The sequence below is a fragment of the Oncorhynchus mykiss genome, chromosome 13, assembly GCF_057628025.1.
Source record: "Oncorhynchus mykiss isolate SJ-2025 chromosome 13, ASM5762802v1, whole genome shotgun sequence".
Classification (NCBI taxonomy): domain Eukaryota; kingdom Metazoa; phylum Chordata; class Actinopteri; order Salmoniformes; family Salmonidae; genus Oncorhynchus; species Oncorhynchus mykiss.
In genome coordinates, this window is record NC_143034.1 from 24,726,895 (window position 1) to 24,752,022 (window position 25,128).

General features: G+C 42.8%; 2 protein-coding genes across 4 annotated transcripts in view; both read right to left on the bottom strand.

The window, feature by feature from the left end:
- The window catches only part of LOC110487295 (sodium/potassium/calcium exchanger 3), a 60,715-nt gene extending 48,611 nt beyond the window's left edge, over positions 1–12,104 (bottom strand). The window contains exons 1-2 of the mRNA XM_036940429.2: positions 11,017–12,104; positions 3,496–3,630 (exon numbers count right to left, since the gene is read on the bottom strand). Coding sequence (XP_036796324.1) covers positions 3,496–3,630; positions 11,017–11,215 — 334 coding nt within the window. The 5' untranslated portion in view covers positions 11,216–12,104. The remainder of the gene's footprint in view (positions 1–3,495; positions 3,631–11,016) is intronic.
- A 1,538-nt stretch (positions 12,105–13,642) lies between these two features.
- Positions 13,643–24,871, bottom strand: dtd1 (D-aminoacyl-tRNA deacylase 1). Of its 3 annotated transcripts, none has more exons than XR_016485769.1 (6): positions 24,708–24,842; positions 23,192–23,282; positions 22,655–22,890; positions 18,453–18,550; positions 15,561–18,281; positions 13,643–14,058 (listed from the first exon to the last, which is right to left on the bottom strand). XR_016485769.1 is itself a non-coding variant. In XM_021556934.3 (6 exons), the coding sequence occupies exons 1-5, from the start codon at positions 24,748–24,750 to the stop codon at positions 15,570–15,572; spliced, it is 627 nt and encodes a 208-aa protein (XP_021412609.1). In that variant the 5' UTR covers positions 24,751–24,871; the 3' UTR covers positions 13,643–14,058; positions 15,561–15,569. The 3 variants fall into 3 exon arrangements, 2 of the variants coding, with proteins under 2 accessions (XP_021412609.1, XP_021412611.1); XM_021556934.3 differs by having other exon boundaries at positions 15,561–15,728; positions 24,708–24,871; XM_021556936.3 differs by having other exon boundaries at positions 15,531–15,728.
- Between the last annotated feature and the right edge of the window lie 257 nt (positions 24,872–25,128).

Sequence of the window (25,128 nt, forward strand, 5' to 3'; positions counted from 1 at the left end):
CCTGTACTGCACTATACACATCCATCTCTACTGCTGAGGCAGCAGGGGTACCTGTACTGCACTATACACATCCATCTCCACTGCTGAGGCAGCAGGGGTACCTGTACTGCACTGTACACATGTCCATCTCCACTGCTGAGGCAGCAGGGGTACCTGTACTGCACTATACACATCCATCTCTACTGCTGAGGCAGCAGGGGTACCGGTACTGCACTGTACACATGTCCATCTCCACTGCTGAGGCAGCAGGGGTACCGGTACTGCACTGTACACATGTCCATCTCCACTGCAGAGGCAGCAGGGGTACCGGTACTGCACTGTACACATGTCCATCTCCACTGCTGAGGCAGCAGGGGTACCGGTACTGCACTATACACATCCATCTCTACTGCTGAGGCAGCAGGGTACACAGACACAGACACGCATACAGGGTGCTCTCTCTCGCATGGACAATAACACACGGACAATAACACACACAGACAGACAAGAAAATATGCACTCAAAGACACACAAATCTTCACACACTGTAAATGTACAGTAACACACTCACAGACACACTCACAGACACACGCAATCATAAATGCAATCATACACCCCCCCTCCTGAAAAGCACTTTCTCAAAAGGTCAAATCAAAACATGACTCACTCTTAACACGAACTACATCTATTTTTTTTTTACCAGGAACAGGACTCGCAAATTAAATTAGGAAAAGGGGTGAAAGAAAGTACACCTTTAAGAGAGGTTATTAGTCCAAACTGTGTGTGTGTGTGTGTGTGTGTGTGTGTGTGTGTGTGTGTACACATTGAAAGGAGAGGTTATCATTTAGTCCAACCTCTACCTTTACGCCACTCGTTACTGGAGTCACCCCAGAGTCCTGGCCTCTTAAACGCTCGCTTTCATTTTAACAAGGAGAAGGAGAGGTGAACTATAATAGGCAGGGAAAGGAGAATAACTTGACCTCCGACCCCCATCTCCTTTTAATAGACCATAACGGTGACCTTGAGGGAGGAGGATGAGATGGGAGATTGATTGTGGCCATTTTTCTTAATTAGCACACCAGAGAGTGGGGGAAAGGAGAGGGAATGTGGTGGATAAAGTAAAAGGTGAAGGGAGTGTGGGGGGAGGGGGTATGACAGCATGTGTGTCATCATTATCTCAAGGTAAGCAAATTGTCAATGCAATCCTTCAGTGAACCCCTCTCCATCCCCTCTTCCCCTCCTTCCTTCTCCCAAGCTTCAGTTCAACCCAACATTACAACATAGTTGAATGTCAAATTTCCTCCATCCATATGGGGCTATAAATAGACACTGGGCTAGATGATGCAGGATAGGCCGGTCTGGAAGATGATGATGATGGTGATGAAAGTCCATAAATGCATACGCAGCTGACTAATAAGAACACAGTAGAAGCTGTGGTTCATCTGGGAAGGATGTGGGATTTTGAAGACGAAAAACATATAAGAGACCTGCTTCAAATTCCCTCAGTTTTAGCCTAAGATTTTAGTCACTTTATTAACTCTGTAGGGGTATGCACTTCTAAACCTGTCAAATACACTGCTAAGAATAATAGTGCTTAGCAGTTATACATACAGAACCAGTCAAAAGTTTGGACACACATACTCATTCAGGGGTTTTTCTACATTGTAGAATAATAGTGAAGACATCAAAACTATGAAATAACACATGTGGAATCATGTAGTAACCAAAAAAGTGTTAAACATATTTTTATATTTGAGATTCTTCAAAGTAGTCACCTTTTGCCTTGATGACAGCTTTGTACACTCTTGGCATTCTCAACCAGCTTCATGAGGAATGCTTTTCCAACAGTCTTGAAGGAGTTCCCACATATGCCGAACACTTGTTGGCTGCTTTTCCTTCACTCTGCGGTCCAACTCATCCCAAACCATATCAATTGAGGTCGGGTGATTGTGCAGGCCAGGTCATCTGATGGAGCACTCCATCACACTCCTTCTTGGTCAAACAGACCTTACACAGCCTGGTAGTGTTTTGGGTCATTGTCCTGTTGAAAAACAAATGATAGTCCCACTAAGCATAAACCAGATGGGATGGTGTATCGCTGCAGAATGCTGTGGTAGCCATGCTGGTTAAGTGTGCCTTGAATTCTAAATAAATCACAGATAGTGTCACCAGCAAAATCACCCCCACACCATCACACCTCCTCCTCCATGCTTCATGGTGGGAACCACACATGCAGAGATAATCCGTTCACCTAGTCTGCATCTCACAAAGACACAGCGATTTGAACCAACAATCTCAAATTTGGACTCATCAGACCAAAGGACAGATTTCCACCTGTCTAATGTCCATTGCTCACGTTTCTTGGCCCAAGTAAGTCTCTTCTTCTTATTGGTGTCCTTTCTTTGCAGCAATTTGACCATGAAGGAGGGATTCACGCAGTCTCCTGTGGACAGTTGATGTTGAGATGTGTCTGTTACTTGAACTCTGTGAAGCATTTATTTTGCCTGCAATCTGAGGCTGGTAACTCTAATGAACTTATTCTCTGCAGCAGAAGTAACTCTGGGTCTTCCTTTCCTGTGGCGGTCCTCTTGAAAACCAGTATCCTCATAGTGCTTGATGAACTTTAAAAGTTCTGTCATCAAGGTGGCTACTTTGAAGAAAAATATATTTTGATTTGTTTAACACTTTTTTGGTTACTACATGATTCCATATGTGTTATTTCATTGTTTTGATGTCATCACTATTATTCTGCAATGTAGAAAATAGTAAAAATAAAGAAAAATCCTTGAATGAGTAGGTGTGTCAAAACCTTTGACTGGTACTGTATATATATATATATATATATATATATATATATAGTTGTATCTATTTGAGGGATTTAACCATTTTTGGTTCTATACAGCACCATTTCATCTAGCAGTGTGTAGCCTAGTGGTTAGAGCATTGGACTCGTAACCGGAAGGTTGTGCAAGATCGAATCCCCGAGCTGACAAGGTCTGTCGTTCTGCCCCTGAACAAGGCAGTTAACCCACTGTTCCAAGGCCATCATTGAAAAGAAGAATTTGTTCTTAACTGACTTGCCTAGTTAAATAAAGGTAAAACAAAAACATGTAACTCAAGCATTCTTACACACCATTCATCCATCGACGAGTGCCGGCTTGAACAGTCAAGCCCAAGAGGTCGCCATGGAAACTGGGGACATTCACTTTTCAGAAAAGCTACAGGGGTCCCAGAATGTGACCGAGAATAAGTGTGAAAAGTGCTGAAACACCCAGAAAGAACACTACCGTGTGTGTGTGTGTGTGTGTGTGTGTGTTTGATGTACTGTAGGCTCATGGGAGCCTATCTGACCCAACAGTTTGTTTTACCCCAGATTGGGAGGACAAGGGGAGATGGGAATAAGGAGGGAGGGAGGGAGGGAGGGAGAATACGGGGTGCTCTCTTTCTTCCTTCTTTCTCTCTTACCTGGAGCGGGGGGCAAGAGAGGAAGGGATATGAGATGTTTAATTTTGTTACCTGGTTCGGTGCAGTTTTTCTTTTCCCCGTCCTCTTCCATGCTGTTATTACTGTCCAATGTGTCCACCTCCTGCAGTAGCTTCCTGCCTCCCCATCGCTCATCATCAAACGTGGTGGGGCTGGATGTGTCATAACCTACGAGACACAGGTAGAGGAGGCTTGAAAAGAGGTAACCAGGGCATGTTCCTTAAGGCACATGGATCAAAATTCTTTGCAACACAAAATGAAAACGAGCATTTGTCATTGGACCAGTTCAGTATTACCTCCCGGTTTCTCTCTGTTTTATTCTGTTTTCTCCCTACTTAACACAACCATGATCTACTTTGAAATCAACAAAGTCTGAGGAGGATTATTTTGTCAGTGTTGAAGTTATATTTCTTAAGTTATTATGCACTGAGAAATGAAACGAAGGGAAAGGACTGGGGGCAGAATACATTGTATTGAATCACACAAAATGTCACTTGAATCATGAGTGCACTCTGAATAAAGAACACATCTAGAGGCAAAAACAGGGTACAGGATTCATTCATTTTCTCCTTTGGACAACCCTTAACCCACTCTAACCTTTTCAGCTGGCTGACCACACGTCTGACAGACACAAAAGAGAAAAGCTTTGAATCAAAACAGAGGTATTCAATTGTCCTATAGTCAGACCTAGAGGTATGGCTGAACTTTCCACCTGGCATCATCACCTTTGATTCTGTACTCACAGGGCAGGCAGCGGGCATTGCGTGCCAACATTCAATGTGTATTTACCTCCTCTCACAGACACACACAGGCCATCCATACACACACATACACACACACAGAAATAACAAGCATATCGCACCGGTGATTAATGTGTCACTGCCTGCAAGGCGTTGAGTGCTTCTCCATTAAGCTCAGAGAACATAACACACACACACACACGCACGCACGCACGCACGCACGCACTTCATGAAGTGGATCATAAATAATCAACAGAATTAATATATATTCGGCACGTTGTTTAATAGTTTCGCAGACAAGCACACAATGGGAAGAGGAGAAATGCATTAGCTGGAGTGTCATTGTTGGTTTGAACACACACACGGTAGTGTGTGTCCCTGTTGCATTGCATTGTTCCGTTACCAGGATGAGCACACTGACATAGCAGTGATGCACAAATCATGAGTATGAAATATGAATATTCATATACAAGCACCAAGCCTTCTGTCCCTGTTCTGTAATGGATTCAATGGGATATAAGTGACAGCTCACGAAAAGCAAACGTCGACCTCGAATAGAGTAGTAGAGGAAGAGAGTAGGAGTGGACAGCTTTTGTCTCTCTCTGTAACCTGGAGAAGTGTTTTTAGTATACCCCTGGGTACTCTGCCCTGATTTCAGCTTAGCTGCAGTATAAAACACCTGAGCTTTACTGCGGTTGTACAGGCAATGCTTCTCTGACACACCTACTCATTCAAAGGATTTTCTTTACTCTAAATATTTTCTCCATTGAAGAATAATAGTGAAGACATCAAAACTATGAAATAACACATTTGGAATCATGTAGTGACCAAAAAAGTGTTCAACATATTTTTTTAGATTTGAGATTCTTCAAAGTAGCCCCCTTTTGCCCTGATGGCAGCTTTGCACACTCTTGGCATTCGCACACCAGCTTCATGAGGAATCCTTTTCCAACAGTCTTGAAGGAGTTCCCACATATGCTGAGCACTTGTTGGCTGCTTTTTTTCTCTTTCTGCGGTCCAACTCATCCCAAGCCATCTCAATGGGGTTGAGGTCAGGTGATTGTGGAGGCCAGGTCATCTGATGCAGCACTCCATCACTCTCACTGGTCAAATAGCCCTTACACAGCCTGGAGGTGGGTTTTGGTCATTGTCCTGTTGAAAAACAAATGATAGTTCCACAAAGCGGAAACAAACTAAGCGGGTTGGTGTATCGCTGCAGAATGCTGTGGTAGCCATGCTGGTTAAGTGTGCATTGAATTCTAAATCAATCACAGACAGTGTCAGCAGCAAAGCACCCCCCACACCTCCATGCTTCATGGCGGGAATCACACATGCGGATATCATCCGTTCACCTACTCCGCGTCTCACAAACACACAGCGGTTTTATTATTGGTGTCCATTAGTAGTGGTTTCTTTGCAGCAATTCGACCATGAACTCTGTGAAGCATTTATTTGGGCTGCAATTTCTGAGGCTGGTAACTCTAATGAACTTATCCTCTGCAGCAGAGGTAACTCTGGGTCTTCCTTTCCTGTGGCGGTCCTCATGAGAAACAGTTTCATCATAGCGCTTGATGGCTTTTGAGACTGCACTTGAAGAAACTTTCAAAGTTTTGACTGACCTTCATGTCTTAAAGTAATGATAGACTGTCATTTATATTTGCTTATTTGAGCTGTTCTTGCCATAATATGGACTTGGTATTTAACCAAATATATCTATCTTCTGTATACCACCCCTAAATTGTCACAACACAACTGATTGACTCAAACACATTAAGAAGGAAAGAAATTCCACAAATTAACTTTTAACAAGGCACACCGATTAATTGAAATGCATTCCAGGTGACTACCTCGTGAAGCTGGTTGAGACAATGCCAAGAGTATGCAAAGCTGTCATCAAGGCAAAGGGTAACTACTTTGAAGAATTTGTTGAACAGTTTTTTGATTACTACGTGATTCCATATGTCTTATTTAATAGTTATGATGTCTTCACTATTATTCTACAATGTAGTAAATAGTAAAAATATAGACATTAAAAAATAGAATGAGTAGGTGTGTCAAAACCTTTGACTAGTACTGTAAATATATACAGTTGAAGACGGAAGTTTACACACACCTTAGCAAAATACATTTAAACTCAGTTTTTGGGAGCAATTTTCAAACGCCTGTAGGTACCACGTTCATCTGTACAAACAACAGTACACAAGTATAAACACCATGGGACCACGCAGCCGTCATACCGCTCAGGAAGGAGACGCGTTCTGTCTCCTAAAGATGAATGTACTTTGGTGCAAAAAGTGCAAATCAATCCCAGAACAAGAGCAAAGGACCTTGTGAAGGTGCTGGAGGAAACAGGTACAAAGGTATCTATATCCACAGTAAAACGAGTCCTATATCAACATAACCTGAAAGGCAGCTCAGCAAGGAAGAAGCCACTGCTCCAAAACCTCCATAAAAAAGTCAGACTACGGTTTGCAACTGCACATATCCCTTCCTCTCTTGCACATGGAGAAATGTCCTCTGGTCTAATGAAACAAAAATAGAACTGTTTGGCCATAATGACCATCGTTATGTTTGGAGGAAAAAGGGGCAGGCTTGCAAGCCGAAGAACACCATCCCAACCGTGAAGCACGGGGGTGGCAGCATCATGTTGTGGGGGTGCTTTGCTGCAGGAGGGATTGGTGCACTTCACAAAATAGATGGCAACATGAGGTATGAAAATTATGTGGATATATTGAAGCAACATTTCAAGACAACAGCTAAAGCTTGGTCGCAAATGGGTCTTCCAAATGGACAACGACCCCAAGCATACATCCAAAGTTGTGGAAAAATGGCTTAAGGACAACAAAGTCAAGGTATTGGAGTGGCCATCACAAAGCCCTGACCTCAATCCTATAGAAAATTTGTGGGCAGAACTGAAAAAGCGTGTGCGGGCAAGTAGGCCTACAAACCTGACACAGTTACGCCAGCTCTGTCAGGAGGAATGGGCCAAAATTCACCCAACTTATTGTGGGAAGCTTGTAGAAGGCTACCCGAAACGTTTGACCCAAGTTAAACAATTTAAAGGCAATGCTACCAAATACTAATTGAGTGTATGTAAACTTCTGACCCACTGGGAATGTGATGAAATAAATCAAAGCTGAAATAAATAATTCTCTCCACTATTATTCTGACATTTCACATTCTTAAAATAAAGTGGTGATCCTAACTGACCTAAGACAGGGAATTTTTACAAGGATTAAATGTCAGGAATTGTGAAAAACTGAGTTTAAATGTATTTGGCTAAAGTGAATGTAAACTTCCGACTTCAACTGTAGATTACTGTATCCTACTGACGACGCTACATAGGTTACTGTAGCCTACTGACGACATTACATACATTACTGTAGCCTACTGACAACATTACTGCAGCCTACTGACAACATTACTGTAGCCTACTGATGACATTACATAGGTTACTGTAGCCTACTGACGAAGTTACATAGGTTACTGTAGCCTACTGACAACATTACTGCAGCCTACTGACAACGTTACATAGGTTACTGCAGTCTACTGACAACGTTACATAGGTTACTGTAGGTTACTGTAGCCTACTGACAACATTACATAGGTTACTGTAGCCTACTGACAACATTACTGTAGCCTACTGCCAACGTTACATAGGCTACTGCAGTCTAGTGACAACATTACTGTAGCCTACTGACAACGTTACATAGGTTACTGCAGTCTACTGACAACGTTATAGGTTACTGTAGTCTACTGTAGTCTACTGATGACATTACATAGGTTATTGTAGCCTACTGATGACATTACATAGGTTACTGTAGCCTCCTGACAACATTACATAGGTTGCTGTAGCCTACTGACGACATTACATAGGTTATTGTAGCCTACTGATGACGTTACATAGGTTATTGTAGCCTACTGATGACATTACATAGGTTACTGTAGGTTACTGTAGCCTACTGACAACATTACATAGGTTACTGTAGCCTACTGACGACATTACATAGGTTATTGTAGCCTACTGATGACGTTACATAGGTTATTGTAGCCTACTGATGACATTACAGGGTAGCCTAGTGGTTAGAGCGTTGGACTAGTAACCGGAAGGTTGCAAGTTCAAACCCCCGAGCTGACAAGGTACAAATCTGTCGTTCTGCCCCTGAACAGGCAGTTAACCCACTGTTCCTAGGCCGTCATTGTAAATAAGAATTTGTTCTTAACTGACTTGCCTAGTAAAATAAAGGTAAAAAATTAAAATTAAAAAAACTGTAGGTTACTGTAGCCTACTGACAACATTACATAGGTTACTGTAGTCTACTGATGACATTACATAGGTTACTGTGGCCTACTGACAACATTACATAGGTTAATGTAGTCTACTGATGACATTACATAGGTTACTGTAGCCTACTGACAACATTACATAGGTTACTGTAGTCTACTGATGACATTACATAGGTTACTGTAGCCTACTGACAACATTACATAGGTTACTGTAGTCTACTGATGACATTACATAGGTTACTGTGGCCTACTGACGACATTACATAGGTTAATGTAGACTACTGACAACGTTATAGGTTACTGTAGTCTACTGTAGTCTACTGATGACATTACATAGGTTACTGTGGCCTACTGACAACATTACATAGGTTACTGTAGCCTACTGACGACATTACATAGGTTACTGTGACCGACTGACAACATTACATAGGTTACTGTAGCCTACTGACAACATTACATAGGTTACTGTAGCCTACTGACAACGTTACATAGGTTACTGTAGCCTACTGACAACGTTACATAGGTTACTGTAGCCTACTGACGACGTTACATAGGTTACTGTAGCCTACTGACGACATTACATAGGTTACTGTAGCCTACTGACGACATTACATAGGTTACTGTAGTCTACTGACAATATTACATAGGTTACTGTAGTCTACTGACAACATTACATAGGTTACTGTAGGTTACTGTAACCTACTGACAACATTACATGGGTTAATGTAGCCTACTGACAACATTACATAGGTTACTGTAGCCTACTGACGACATTACATAGGTTACTGTAGCCTACTGACGACATTACATAGGTTACTGTAGCCTACTGACAACATTACATAGGTTATTGTAGCCTACTGACATAGTTACATATGTAATGTTGTCAGTAGGCTACAGTAACCTATGTAATGTCATCAGTAGGCTACAATAACCTAGGTTACTGTAGCCTACTGACAACATTACATAGGTTACTGTAGCCTCCTGACGACATTACATAGGTTATTGTAGCCTACTGATGACGTTACATAGGTTATTGTAGCCTACTGATGACATTACATAGGTTACTGTAGGTTACTGTAGCCTACTGACAACATTACATAGGTTACTGTAGCCTACTGACGACATTACATAGGTTATTGTAGCCTACTGATGACGTTACATAGGTTATTGTAGTCTACTGATGACATTACAGGGTAGCCTAGTGGTTAGAGCGTTGGACTAGTAACCGGAAGGTTGCAAGTTCAAACCCCCGAGCTGAGAAGGTACAAATCTGTCGTTCTGCCCCTGAACAGGCAGTTAACCCACTGTTCCTAGGCCGTCATTGTAAATAAGAATTTGTTCTTAACTGACTTGCCTAGTAAAATAAAGGTAAAAAATTAAAATTATTATTTTTTTTTAAACTGTAGGTTACTGTAGCCTACTGACAACATTACATAGGTCATTGTAGCCTACTGACGACGTTACATAGGTTATTGTAGCCTACTGATTACGTTACAAGCGTAATTCAGAAATTAGGGAGAGATGGTTAATTAGAGAAGAGTGGATGGACTTTTCAACGCTAGCTAAGGATACTATAGTTGTCACATTGGATTTATTAACTACAAAAAAGGTAAGACGTGTTTTTATTCTAGTGCTGCCCTGCACACACAAGCGTGTTAGCTAGCTAGCTAACGTTTGCGGTGGTCCAACGTTAAACCTACTCGGAAGTTCAATGATATTTAACATTTCTTTGTAGAAACTTTAATTGGTATAATTCTGCGGGCCTAATTCAGATAAAGTTGCATATTGCGCTCTACACTGTGACTGGCAGCACAGTGTGTGTGTGTGTTTGTCTTTGCTGTTAGGGCAAAATAAAATGAACTAAATTTCCTATACAGATGAAATCGCTTACCCACTCCATAGAAAACTGCTCTATGCACATTGATTGGTGAAGTAATTTATTGTCGAGCTAAATGTAAAAATATATATATTTCAGAGGTTTAAAAAAAAGAACAGAAAGGAACACCATAAACTGTTACTTTTATTTTGGTTCTAACTGGTTCAGAACTTCATTTTGCTGGTTGGAACAGTGGAATGGAACGAAAAAAGAATGGTTCTGTTCGGAACGAAACCATTGGAAAATAAATGTGGTTCCAACCCGTGCTCTACATTGCAGGAAAAAAACTGTTTCAGCTGTTTGAAAAATTAAAAAAATTCTCCAACTTCAGGACAAGGGCCCTACCCCCCTCTTGACCACACACCCACACCAGCCATCCTCACATACTTTGTGCCCCCTCAGATTTTTAAGGGTGCATGACACCCCTGACCACACTCCAGTCCAGTTTAAAACTCTGCAAAGCGAGTACTCAAAAGTAGCCTACAGTTTAAACACAATTTGCATGATGTGCAAAATCAACGTAACATTGTATTGTTACAAAACATGGTAACAAAACAATGGACTCTATGGGCTACATAACAGCCATTATGGAACTCCCACTTCAGCATTCCATCCCTCAACAGGGGGGTAAGTTGATAGGCCTACCCTCACCTGAATTTTCTGCTAGGTAGGAGAACCCCTTGACGACGAGAAGCATCCCTCCCAACAAGCATATTTGGATCAAAACCAACTCCTTTCGCTTTTTCCGTCTCGCTTTGATCTTTTTCTGGTTCAGCATCACTTGCGGCGGGCGATTCCGGGGTCGGACACCGGCTGGAGGCATCCTTTCTGCGGCTTCTTCCTCGTCCATCTAGCCGCCGGAGTGAAATGAGCAGCAAAGCTCCGAGGGAATTTTACACGAACGGATACAAAGTGGAGGAACGGTGTGTGTGTGTGTGTGTAATGTGCGGGGGGGGGGGGGGGGGGGTATCTTGTAAAAGTTTCAAGTCGGTATCGTTGGAAAGTCGCGAGTGTTGAGGTGTAGACGGCAAGGTTTGTTTTCCCTTTGAAGTGCCAGGGCGTCTTGCTTCTATGTCATATTACACTTTCATTTCATGCAATAGTAGGACAGGCGGCAGGAGCGCTCCATAGATGCGACTGTGGCGTCTCGTGCGCGCAACGCCGGATTGCTCACTGATGTGTATGGTGATGTTATTGTAGGATGCTGTGTCCGACAAGAGAGAGAGAGAGAGCGCGCGAGAGAGAAAGATAGATCAAATGTGCAAGCTGTTTGACGTAGAAATTGCCTAGAGACAGTGAGAGTATAACATGATTTTTTTTCCGAGGCTCGGTACACTGCCTATCACTACCCTCTCCTTGGAAAGTTTTTTTTGCATGATGTTGGCATTAATACGTGATAGCTGAATTACATGAGTTTACATAAAGACATCTTCAAAAGCTGTTTGTGCCCAGACCACCTTAGAGAATATTTGAGTAGGCTATAGGCTATTTATGCATACGTTACATAATAGATCAATGAATGCATTGCTCATGAAATTTACATGAATTTCTATCTATGTCATCAAATAAGATGGACTGTGATTACTTTACAGTGGGCAATATAACTAGCTTGACTTTATTTACTATCATTAGACATGCATGCTTTGAATAAACAGGCCAAGCCTTCACATAATGTAAATTATATGAGGCAACTTTTCCTCCAAACAAATTAGGCTATTCACATAAAATTATGAAAAAAAAAAAAAGGTTTCTAGGATATTTATAATGTTAGGATTATATCTTAATTCTGACAAACAGCCACTCTTGATTGTGAGTTTTGATTGTTTGAGTTTTCTTATAAATAGCACTGGAAAGTTTCCAGCAAGAGTGGAAAAAGTGGTTAGGGCTCTTAGCAACTAGGTTTCATTAACCCTTTGAGTCAAGGACTGGGGAGGGAGAGCGGGAGAGAGAGAGAGAATCAGAAAATGAAAGATAAAAAAGTAAAAAGAGGTGGTGAAATTGAAAAACAAAAGTAGCATAATAATGCCACCAACAAGATAGTGCTTTATGTCTCAGAAGGTTTGTCCTCTCACACTAGTATCTTCTAAGCTACCTGACCACAGAAGGAAGTATGCCATTGTACTGTCACGAGAAAATACATGAGTAACAAAAGCCAGACATCACACACAACCAAACTTTCCATTGCGACCCAGATTTGGTTTTGTGCAAAAAAACACACCTGAAATGGACGATTGCCTATAACCTGTAGAGAGGAATCCTGCACTCAACCCGGGCATAGAGTTATTTAGTATACTAAATAAGATGAATTCCCAAAGTCTCAGAGGTGCACAAAAGAAAAGAAAGAGAGGGAGAGGAAGAGGGAGGGAAGTGGTGGTGGGGGGGGGGGGGGTGGGGGGGGGGGGGGGGCAACAAATTAAATCCAGTTAAATTGTTTTTCCATAGCCAGTGGGGTTTGGCAAGAGACTGGCTCACACATGAGAGGCAAGATAAAGCCTCAGACAGAAACAGACAATCCCAAACGCTGTAGCAGTCTCAGATGTAGCAGAATGCCTGGAATTTAACCCACTTTCCCATGTCCAACTGAACTGACACCGCACCCAGACACAGCTCCAAAGGCCTGGAAGATGATACACACGTACACACACGGAAGTGCACACTTGTAGTACAGTACTGAGATCCACAACAAAACACTATCAAAGACAGAACAACTCACACACAAGCTGTAGAATCCCCCCCCCCCCCCCCCCCCCCAATGAGTCATTGCTAGTAGGGACCCCAATATACATATGGAACCACACAGTCTCAACCATGCACCACTAAAATCAAAATGGCTTTCATCACTTCTGCTGTACAGTCTTGGTTGGTATCTACATCCATAATCCAGCAGTCACTTTCCCTGTTGTGATGAAACATAGGTCGGGGCTGTCTACTGTTTGGAGCGTAGAGCCCCCTAAAAACCACAGTAGATCCAGACATATTTGGGTCATGTCTTGTTTCTCCTCATATGATATCTCCAGAGCCTGACGTTGTTTCTCAGTTTCCCCCTGTTCTGTTCTCAAACAGAAATAAACATGGGAGAGAAATCTCATCCCAGCACAACGTCACGCTGCGAGGGCACAGCAGTTCCTGTTGGCCAGGAATAGATGTTCTGTCAACTAAATACTGGAGTTCTGAAGGTATTTGTGTTCAATGGGAAGGTAGGTGTGTTCCTCCCTCAGACCATCCAAGAACAAGGATAGAGCATGTACGCACTCACACACAGACAACAAACACAGGATAGGTCCACACACCATGTCTTTTATAAAATGACCACATTTACATTCAAATTCACTAAACAGCAGTATAGCATATCGTGTTCACAACATTCATAAATATCAAATGTGTTGTCCTTATTAAGACAAGAACTACAAAAGTAAGGTGAGAGAATGTCCGACATCTCCATCTTGTGATGCCACTACCCCTCTCTGTCATAGGTGCCTTTGGATTTTGGGGTGGAAGGTCCCTTGTCTTTGAGTAGAGGAAGACAGTGGCAGAGAGGGTACAAGGCAGAGACTGCCAATGTTGTAGAGAAAGATGGAGAGGAAGAGGCCCATACGTTCTTCCAGGAGGACAGTCCAGAGTCACGTCTCACAGTCTCTGCAGATGAAGTCCATTTTGGACGACTGGGCTCCTCCCATCATCAATATGGTAAATCTATAAGCAGCAACGCACATCGTTATCAGTATATTCATATATAGAACATCAATTAGCACGTGCCATTATCCAGAGCAACTTGTATAGACTGTTAGTAGTATTAAGGCATAGTAGCATTGGACACAGTAGCATTGGACACAGTAGCATTGGACACAGTAGCATTGGACACAGTAGCATTAGTAGGAGTGGTGGCCATGTAAAGAGCAGTAGTTGTAGTATTGAGAGCAGGGGGAGTCTTGCAGTAACAGAACCACAAGAACATTTCATTTAAATAGAACATTGCAGGAAGGAAGTGAGGGAAGATAGGCCGAAGACTTGTCACAAAATGACTCTAATCATTCTGAGACACACACACAGTGGTGCAGACTGCTCATGTTTAAGTCATAGTAAGCAAACCTCAGGGAGACAAAGTCCCCCCCCCCCCTTTTTTAAATGAAGCGACGGAACTGAGAAAGCGAGAGGGAGAGAGGAAAGGAAGCAATGAGGAGGAGAGTGAGCATTTCTCTACCTTCAAGTCTGAGCTCGCTTATCACACAGAGAACTGCTGCCTTTGCATTCCCCCCCCGAAAGTGAAAAATGAAAACAACTCTCAATCTCTCTCGCCCCTCCCGCTTCCCCCTCCCTCCCTCCCTCCCTCCCTCGGCTTTCGCTCTCTGTCAGACAAAGTGGCCTTATGCAACCATCTCGGGGAGGCCTTGCTGATGTCTTGCGGCATATTTACCCAGCCTGCCCCCCTCTCTCCCGTCTCCTTCTCCCTTTTTGTCTCATAAAGTGAGGGGAGTAGTGTCCTCACCACCGGGGAGTCTGGGATACCGCCGGAGGCTGAGTACGAAGAGCCATGAGGGACATGGAGTGTGTGTGTTGTGTCTCTAAATTACATACATTGTATGTACTGTGTGTGTGTCTGTGTATAATGTGTGTGCGCATGCATGATGTGGGTTCGCTCCGAAGCCACACCAACTCCACCACGGGTCACTGCATTTTTGACCCCAACACGGTAAGGCGTAGGCGCGACCACACCACACCACAGGCTCGCTCGCACAAGCAAGCAGGGGCGGGCTGACTGACTAAATCAGTGACTCCACTTCCCTGTTTTTAGTAAACAAGCAAGCGCTAGGGATGAATAAGAGCAAAGCCCTCTAATCCGGAGATCTGAACACTTGTATAAGAAACAGCCTCCTCCTGGATTTCACTACAATGTCAACAATAACATGGAGCGACCAAGGACCATGTGCAGTACAACATACACCAATTTGAATTGAAGTGGTTCTATTTCATCCATGATTGTGTGCAATAAATACAGAGAGGAAATCCAGAAGCTGAGATAAAGGACCAGTGACGTCAAGCGTTTTGTAGCAGATGCATACAGCACTAGATACCACTACTTTGACCTAACATCAACTCTCCAAAACAGAGGACAACTTTATTGGTTATTTATTTGTACATTTTTAGTGTAAGTAATACAGCACTACCAGCACAGCAGGTTGGGACTCCAGGCTCACCGTGCTGCCCTAGGTCTCCCTCTCTGACGACACGTCGCCGTCTGCTCCACTGCTGGCGTTAGGGTCCTGGGCTCTGGGGCGCGGGGCGGCCCTCTCCCTGCCCGACTCCGAGGGTCCTTTCGAGCGCGGTTTCTCTTTCCTCTGCTGCTGTTTCTCCTGTTTAGCGAGCTGGGGGGGGGGGGGGGGGGGGGGGGGGGCAGTAAAGGGTTAAAAAGAGAAGGACAAAACTTGGATTGATCTAATGCGTTAGTAGGGGCCTGAGTTGTTCGTGGTCACGTGACCTGTTTTTACTGGTCAAGTCGCGTGCCCAAGAAAAACCCAGGGACCTAGCTATGTATAACTGTACCAAATAGTTGGCTACAGTAAAACAAGAAAAGAGAAGATGAAAAGGGCAGAAGAAAGAGAAATAAACACCAGAGCTTTGTTTCACTGTGCCGCTATTTCCGGAAGATATGACCATTTCGACGTAGCATTAACTGTCTTCACAATATAAAGCTGTCACACTCAGAAAGAGCCGAGTCATCTTCCCATTCACTCACCATCTACGGTTAGCTGCAAGGCTTATCTATTGAACTCCTCTCTGAGGAAACTACTGTAGCAGCTATCTCTGTTCTGCTCAATGAACATTAAACAACAACCATACACTAAAAAGGAACACAACTACCCCTGAAAAGGTTTGTAAACATACATGCTAAAACTTTCATGAGCGCCACAGGAAATATTTATGCCTTAAATGTCATGCTAAAGCCACAACATCCCACAAACTCTTAATTATTTAAAGGGAATAAGACTTAAACAACCACCATGTATCTAGTTATCCCTGTACAAACTACATCGGGGTTAGCTAGCTAGCTAGCAAGCAATGATACCATCTTACCCAGGGTGGTGTGTTGCTTTGAAGACCCCCAATAAAAAAGATCACATGACATTTCAGTAATTAAGACCACTTTCGTATTCAAAATGACTTTCACAGAACAATAGAAACAGGATAACTTGACTTAATGGTATTGTTTGCTAGGCTCTGTTGTCCCTCTCCTAGGATCCGATAAAGCTTCAGATTCATGGAAAGTGTGTGTGTGTGTGTGTGTGTGTGTTTAAACTGCTCCCCCAGTTGACTGGTGATCCTCTCAGCCTTGGCATACACCCCTCTAACTAAACAACAACATCCCAAACATCCAAAACAGACAGGATTAAAATTCAGAGGACTGCCGCTTACATCCATTGGACCGAGCAGTCAGCCAAGTTTACACACACAAAGACCACGCATGCACACACAGAAGTGACTGGAATCACATTCAGGAAGTCTTCAACAATTCACAAATAACTAAAACACTACCATTTCAAATGACTCACTGTACCCCTAAATATTGACTCGATACCGGTACCCCCTGTATATAGACTCGATATTGTTATTTTATTGTGTTACTTTCTATCATTTTTTACTTTTATTTATTTGGTATATATTTTCTTAACTCTTCTTGAACTGCCCTGGTTCAGGGCCTGTAAGTAATCACTTCACGGTAAGGCCTACACTTGTATTCGGCGCATGTGACTAAAAGTTTGATTTGATTTGAATAAAATACAATGTGAAGCGGAAGGTTTAGGAGAAGCAGGGAGGGATGTCCCTACTCCCTCATGGCTGCTGCTGTTTGGAGTGGACCTGACTGCTTTCTGCTAAGTTTGGATCATAGGGCGATGTCTTCAAGTAGATGTGGTGGCGTAAACACATTCATCAAGGCTTTTGCTCCTTCAAATCCCTCTGTGTTACACAACAGGACTGGGAGATACTGTGGAATCAGCAGTGTTACCCAACGGTTATCCAGTTGTCATGTTTACAGATGGATACGTTGCCTATAATACACTTAAAATGACCTGAAATGACTTTTAACATAGTTTACCATTCAAAAACAGATGCCAAGTAATACATTAAGGACCGGTTTCTTGGTTTCTTGGATCAGGATTAAGCCTAGTCCTGAAATGGAGAATTTAGAATGAGCATGTTTTATAGTCCAGGACAGAGCTTAATCTAGGGCCAGGACACTGGCCCTAGGAGAGGACATCCATTATTAATATAACATTGTGGGTGAACTTGTCACTACTTAGGCTACACATCAGAACTCATAAATCATTATTCCACATTCAAATATACTTCTTAGCCAGCATGGCCTGAGTCGCCACCTGCAGAGGCCGTCGTCATGGTAACAGAGTGCACAGTGACTCAGGAGTCAACCGATCCCTGTGGGGAGAGCGGGGGCACCCATGCGGTGGCGAACCCCACCTCGCACTGGCCTGCCAATCATATGTTATGTCGCCCCCACACACACACTTCCGACACATGACAACTCAAACCTTTCAGAGTGTGTTTTGGTCAATCAGTGGTCTTTCAGCTAGGCCAGAGGGGTGCTGGGACAGAGCAGGACAGATTCATGGGATAATCAGTACACATCTACGGTATCAGGATTGTTTTTTGTGTCAGGGACCAGCAAATCTATGGTTCACCTCCTTGAAGCCAGGGACTAAAATGACAACAGAAAACTGACCAACTAAATGTCTGACAGCTATCTCAGGAACCAGTAAGCCACATCTCAGGGAGCGGTGCCGGTCCATGGACCAGAGGTTGACTAATACTGCACTAAGAAAAGCAATAGTGCAGCTTTGCTTGTTGATCATGGTCCGTTCTCCATCTGTTACTACAAGAAGTTAGGCCTGCAGCACCACCTGCTGGAGGATAGCAGGATAGACAGTGAGTGCTGAGAGAAAGTCTGAACTACTTAGAACAAATATAGTCTAGCAAACACACAGCCTAAAGGGAGACTTCGCAATATGACACCATCATACAACATGAGCCAACTCCATGCTTGCAGAAATCAACAGCATCAACAACAACTGTACCTGTTTGGGGTCCATGGGAGCAGAAGGAGACACCAGTTCGATGGTGACTGGTCCGTCATTCTGAATGTGAACCTGCATGTAGGCCCCAAACTGCCCATCTAAAAACAAAACAAAAAACAAAGACAAAAAGGAAAATGTAAAGGTCAACCTTAATACATCTAAACAGGCACCACTCAACGTTTCCATCCAGTAACAGCCACTGCAGTTTGCTTATTGTGCACATTATTCTATATCAATGATTTATAAGCAGGTGGCATCTCAGTACAACAGGGACATGGGGGTAGAGGGTGTTAAGAAACAATAAGACAGGAAGTTTATACTTAAAATGGTCCAGGTATGTTTCGATTTATTACATCATCTGCCCATGAAACCGGTGGCTGGGTGGTGTGTTCTAAAAAGCGCCGAATCATCTTGTTTCTCCCACTCAGGGGATTGGGCCTTGGCAGTGAGAAGACTAATTAGAGAGCTTGCGTCCCACTACAAGCAGGGACACAGAGTTCCTCCACTACACCTTCTCCCCGGTGGCTTGAACCAATTCCCCACCAAACACCATCACCAACTACGACCCGATAAAAGAAAACCACCCCAATGTGGAACCGCCATAACCCTTGCACTGTGACCCATATAATTAAATATAACACTGTTTATTTCTATGCTGTGCCCAACGACCTTATAGACCCAATTCACCACTAAACATGGCCTGACAAACCCACCCCCTATGTAGATGTCTGGAACCACCATAACCTTTGCACTGTGAACTATGACCTTAAAGGCCGATGTATGTAACCTCTGTTTCAACAGGAAAGCAGGCGTTCCAACTGATTCCGAGCCTTTCAGGTCAGGAGTCAAGTCTTGAGTGGCCTCAAGGATAAAGGCTACTGCATGTGACCCTGTAGTCTAGGCTGTTTCACTTAGGAGTGCATTGGCTTATCAACCCTAACCCTTGTCAAGCCTTAAGCTTGTGTCTCAATTCCCCAAGCTGTGAACAGCAACCCTTCTATTCACTATAGTTCTCCAGGTGTTTGTGATATTGACCTTAGGCTATCAATTAGACTGAACAAAAATCAAATGTAAACTGTTGGTCCCATGTTTCATGAGCTGAAATAAAAAATATCCCAGAGATTTTCCATGCGCACAAAAAGCTTATTTCTCTCAAATTTTGTTCACAAATTTCTTGGATTCCTGTTAGTGAGCATTTCTCCTTTGCCAATATAATCCATCCACCTGACAGGTATGGCATATCAAGAAGCTGATTAAACTGCATGATCATTACACAGGTGCACCTTGTGCTGAGGACAATAAAAGGCCACTTTAAAATTGTCACACAACACAATGCCACAGATGTCTCAAGTTTTGAGGGAGCGTGCAATTGGCATGCACACTGCAGAAATGTCCACCAGAGCTGTTGCCAGATAATTGAATGTTAATTTCTCTAACATAAGCTGCCTCCAACGTCATTTTAGAGAATTTGGCAGTGCATCCAACCGGCGTCAAAACTGCATATCACCCTCACATCTGGCTTCTTCACCTGTGGGATCATCTGAGGGGAGTTGGTGAGGAGTATATATGTCTGTACTAATACCCCTTCGTGGGGAAAAACTAATTCTGATTGGCTGGGCCTGGTTGCCAAGTGGGTGGGCCTATGCCCTCCCATGGTTGCACCCCTTCCCAGTCATGTGAAATCCATAGATTAGGGCCTAATGAATTTATTTTAATTGACTGATTTCCTTATATGAACTGTAACTCAAGTCAAATCTTTGAAATGGTTGCGTTTAGATTTTTGTTCAGTTTAGCTTCACCTCTTTGCTTGAACAAATGACCTTTTGCAATCCATCATAACCATGATTGAGCAAAACATTGACCCAATGCTATTAAATATCAAAACCACACTTAGCAGAATGCCGAACCTTTTACCATCTATTAAATAACCAAAATAATAGTGACTATTAGGTATCAAAATGATCTCTTCATTTAGGCTTTTCCTATCTAGAGTGTCTTATGAGAGTTCATTTCTCTCTGCCCACAAACTGCCTATACAGCAAAGTGTCCTCAACACTTTTGGGTCACTGGATGTGAAATTCTGTACAATAGCAGTCTATTTTAAAAACTATATATATGGCTCATCTTGCAGTGTCTCGCTCACCCAGCCCAGTATAGATATAGTGATATTGCAATATATACTGAGTATAACAAACATTAGGAACACCTTCTCCCCTTTCCCTCAGAACAGCCTCAATTTGTCGGGGTATGGATTCTATAAGGTGTCGAAAGCGCTCCACAGGGATGCTGGCCCATGTTGACTCCAATGCAGTTGTGTCAAGTTGGTTGGATGTCCTTTGGGTGGTGGACCATTCTTGATACTCACAGGAAACAGGTGAGTGTGGAAAACCCAGCAGCGTTGCAGTTATTGACACAAACCAGTGCGCCTGGCACCTACTAATATACCCCGTTCAAAGACACTTAAATCTTTTGTCTTGCCCATTCACCCTCTGAATGGCACACATCCACAATCCATGTCTCAATTGTCTCAAGGCTTAAAAATCTTTCTCTAACTTGTCTCCTTCCATTCATCTACACTGATTGAAGTGGATTTCACAAGTGACATCAATAAGGGATCATAGCTTTCACCTGAATTCAGCTGGTCAGTACGTCATGGAAAGAGGTGTTCCTAATGTTTTGTACACCCTGTATAGTGCTTGTGTAGCTTACTGTATTATTGTACCCTTTTCACACCATCGCGCTGACCCGACCTATAGTGCTGGCTCTGATATTATCTGTTCATATTGTCCTTTCCAGCATGGTTCCTGCAACTAAAGTGGAAGTGTAACCAGGTCAGCACAGCACACATCTCAGCTTGGTTCAACTCAATAGTGAGGAAAGGAAATGGGATACCTAGCAATGTTCCCTCAAATTCTCTGGGGCACTGAGCAAATTTAAGGAACGGCTGAGCGCAAACTTGAAGGTTGTGAAAATTCTGTGCAACTTCCACCGTGCGTTTACTGTGAACACTGAGGTTGTACCTGCTTTAAGTTACAGTTGTAAGAGTGGTCAAGTAGGCTACTGTGGCTATTTGATCATAATGTTGGCCTACCCGAGTGACCTACCATCAAAAACAATGGAGAAAAATGCATCCAATAACATTTGAACACAGAAATAGCTGTTCTATCATTCAGCCTACAGTAGCAGCCAATGTGTGGTGTTCAATGTACACCTACATTCCATGAGACTTTTGAAAAAAAACACAAAATACAACACTGACCCTAAGACCTAAAAAGCTATTTACCTGACACATTTTCAAAGATGTCTAGAAATGTACACATTTTGTGCTCTTGTAGGAAGCAAACACTCCCCCATTGTTGACTAGAAATTAGCTATAACTGGGCTAATAACTCACATAACTAGCAAAGAATATGAACAAAAGTGCATCTATTCACGACCGCTCATACTGTAGCCTAAATACGGTCCAGCTCAAAGTGAGAGACACAGATCCATATTTTGCAATGGTTATTTGCATATAGGTATGTGTAGAGTACCTGCCTGTCAATACTATAGTCTTACCTGTCAATACTTTAGAATCCTACTCCAATGTGCTCTGCCTACAAGAAAATATCTTGCACAGTTAGTTTTGCATACCAAGTCTTTAATAGTTTGTTTTATGTCTGTATGTTACATTGAAATTGGTTAACATTGCGTTGATTCGATCACAACTCCCACAGTAGAGCGAAATGTTGATAGTGTTAACTAAAGGGGTAAACTCAAGAAAGGTGAGTGAAGTTCAAACTCGTGCTTCTCTGGCTGGACGGCTATTTCGTCTGCGCGGCAGTCTGATGGGAGCTGTACGCAGGTTAGAGGGAAAACTGACACCGCGTCAGTTGTATAACTCAATGCATTCAACTGAAATGTGTCTTCCGCATTTAACTCATCCCCTCATAACCAGAGATCATCGGCACCCCGAGGATCGGTTGTTAACTGCCTTGCTCAAGGGCAGAACGGACGATTCTTACACCTTGTCAGCTCTGGGTTTCGAACAAGGAACCTGTCGGTTACTGTACCAACGCTCTAACCGCTAGGCTACCCACCTTTGATCATCTCAGGCTTGTTTAGTAGCTCGTAATAGAGTTAAAGCAGCTGATAGAGGCCTAGCCTGCTGATAGAGGCCCATAGTAATATCGTTTTCTATTTAGTCCTGTGTGTTCACCCACCTTTGATCATCTCCGGCTTGTAGGTGCTCCTCAGGTGTTCCAGGACGTTATTATAGAAGGGCTGGGACAGCTCTGCAGGCATGGCAGCATGGAAGTCTGGCTTGTTACCCTTTAGTATGCACTGCAGAGTGAACTGACTGACACACAGGACTTCATATTCCTTGTCCATGACGCTTTTGCTCCACGCCCGGCCGTTCTCATCGTCAAACAGACGCAGGTTGAGGATCTTACGAACCCTGAGGAGCAGAGAAATGAACGTTGGGGCGTAGAATTGATTGAAATATAGAATTTATTTATTTGAATATTTATGTGTTTTGGTGACAAAAAGGAGATGGCTATAGGAGTGAGCAAGTATTTTGTGCAGATGTTCCAAACTTATTGGGCTAATACAAAGGAATAGCTCTATGTGAATGCTTGTCTTACAAATTCCTATTACAGATATGAACCTGACCTGGCCCTTATGCCCTGCCTATGTAGAAGGGCTACAGTACCGTAGTGCAAAGACCATGTTTTGTGACTGAATGAACCCACACTCACATGTAGTCAACATCCTTCTGTGTGTCCTCCATGGATATACCCAGCAACACACACAGTCCTCTGCCTATTGAGCTGATGGGCACCTCTCCCACTGTGACAACACAGGACAGAATTATCAAATCAATAAAATAATTGTCCTTTTCATTATTCAGTGTCAGACACATCCTCCTCAAAAAGTGTGGTTAATATAGCACACACTGACAGTCTTGCAAGTAGTAGTAGGCTGCTATAGTACAGTACAGTACCTGGGAGATTCAATGAGGTTAACAGCGTGGTTAATGTTAGGTTTCAAATCACATTTGATGCAGAGAAATTGTACAAATAGGCAGGGTTTGTGATTTTGTAGCTGTTGTAACTAGTAACAAGCACTTTTAGTGTGAACCCACCTAGAGCGATTATCATAATGCCAGCATTTGGAATAGTCGTTGGACATGTCAGTGCACACATCATTACATATTGGGGCAATTCAGCATGGCATATAGCTACTTTAGTCAGGTTCTCAAAAAGTGTGATTGATATTTACAGGTGCTGACCTGTTGCACCCTCTACAACCACTGTGATTATTTTTTTGACCCTGCTGGTCATCTATGAAAGTTTGAACATCTTGAAGAATGATCTAGACTTATGGCCATGTACTCTTATAATCTCCATCTGGAACAGCCAGAAGAGGACAGGCCACCCCTCAGAGCCTGGTTCCTCTCTAGGTTTCTTCCTAGGTTCCAGTTTTAGGCTGGGTTTCTGTATAAGCACGTTGTGACATCTGCTGATGTAAAATGGGCAGTGGTGGAAAAAGTACCCGATTGTCATACTTGAGTAAATGTAAATATACTCTAATAGAAAATGATTCAAGTCAAAGTCTCCCAGTAAAATAGTACTTGAGTAAAAGTCCAAAAGTGTGTGGTTTTAAATATACTTAAGTATCAAAAGTAAATGGAATTGCTCAAATATACTTAAGTATCAAAAGTGAAAGTCAATAATTTCAAATTCCTTATATTAAGCACAACACACGGCACAAGTATCTTGTTTCATTTTATTTACGGATAGCCATGGGCACACTCCAACACTCAGACATAATTTACAAAATAAACATTTGTGTTCACAGTAGGGAGTCAGGGGCAGTACAGTAGAGATGACCAGGAATGTTATTTTGATCACCAACTACGAGTGGTTGTGGGTGTCAGGGAAAATGTATGGAGTAAATTGTACATTATTATCTTTAGGAATGTAAAGTGAAAGTAAAAGTTGTCAAAAATATAAATAGCAAAGTACAGATAACCCCAAAAACGACATAGGTAGTACTTTAAAGTGTTTTAACTTAAGTAAGTTACTATACACCACTGAAAAAGTGTTTTATAAATACATTTGATTGGATGGCCGTGCGGCTACCAAACTACCGTAGCTAACGTTAGCAATCCTCTGTGCTGCCTGCAACATGCCTACCGGTGAAGAACTGTCATTCTTTGACACTATGAGCGATATAGAAATAAAATAATTACAAGTAGATAGCGTTACTCACCTGACACGCTGGCTGTTGTCACTCTTTGAATGATTGCCTTCATTGTTTTGATTAGCTCGCTCGCTAGAATGAATCAGATTGAAGCGGTGCACAGACGTAAACGTCATACTTCCCATGAATCCTTGCTGCGTTGTTAGAGGCCTCTAGCGGCAGCAGTTGGGAGTACAGTAGATCACTTTTGCTACCATATAAGACAGCATCAAAGTGCTAAAAAATACCTTCTGTACTGATTGCTGGGGTTAAATTGGTGTTTTGCACATTTGTCCCAAAAACCTACGGTACTGTCATTATGAGCATTTTCAAAGGGAAGGGAGCACTGTCACTACCTCGCTCTCCACACCAAGGTGCATGGGTTTTGGAGCAAAATGAAGAGGAAATTCAGCAACTCCTGGAGGGCAGTGTAATACCCATTTTCGACAGA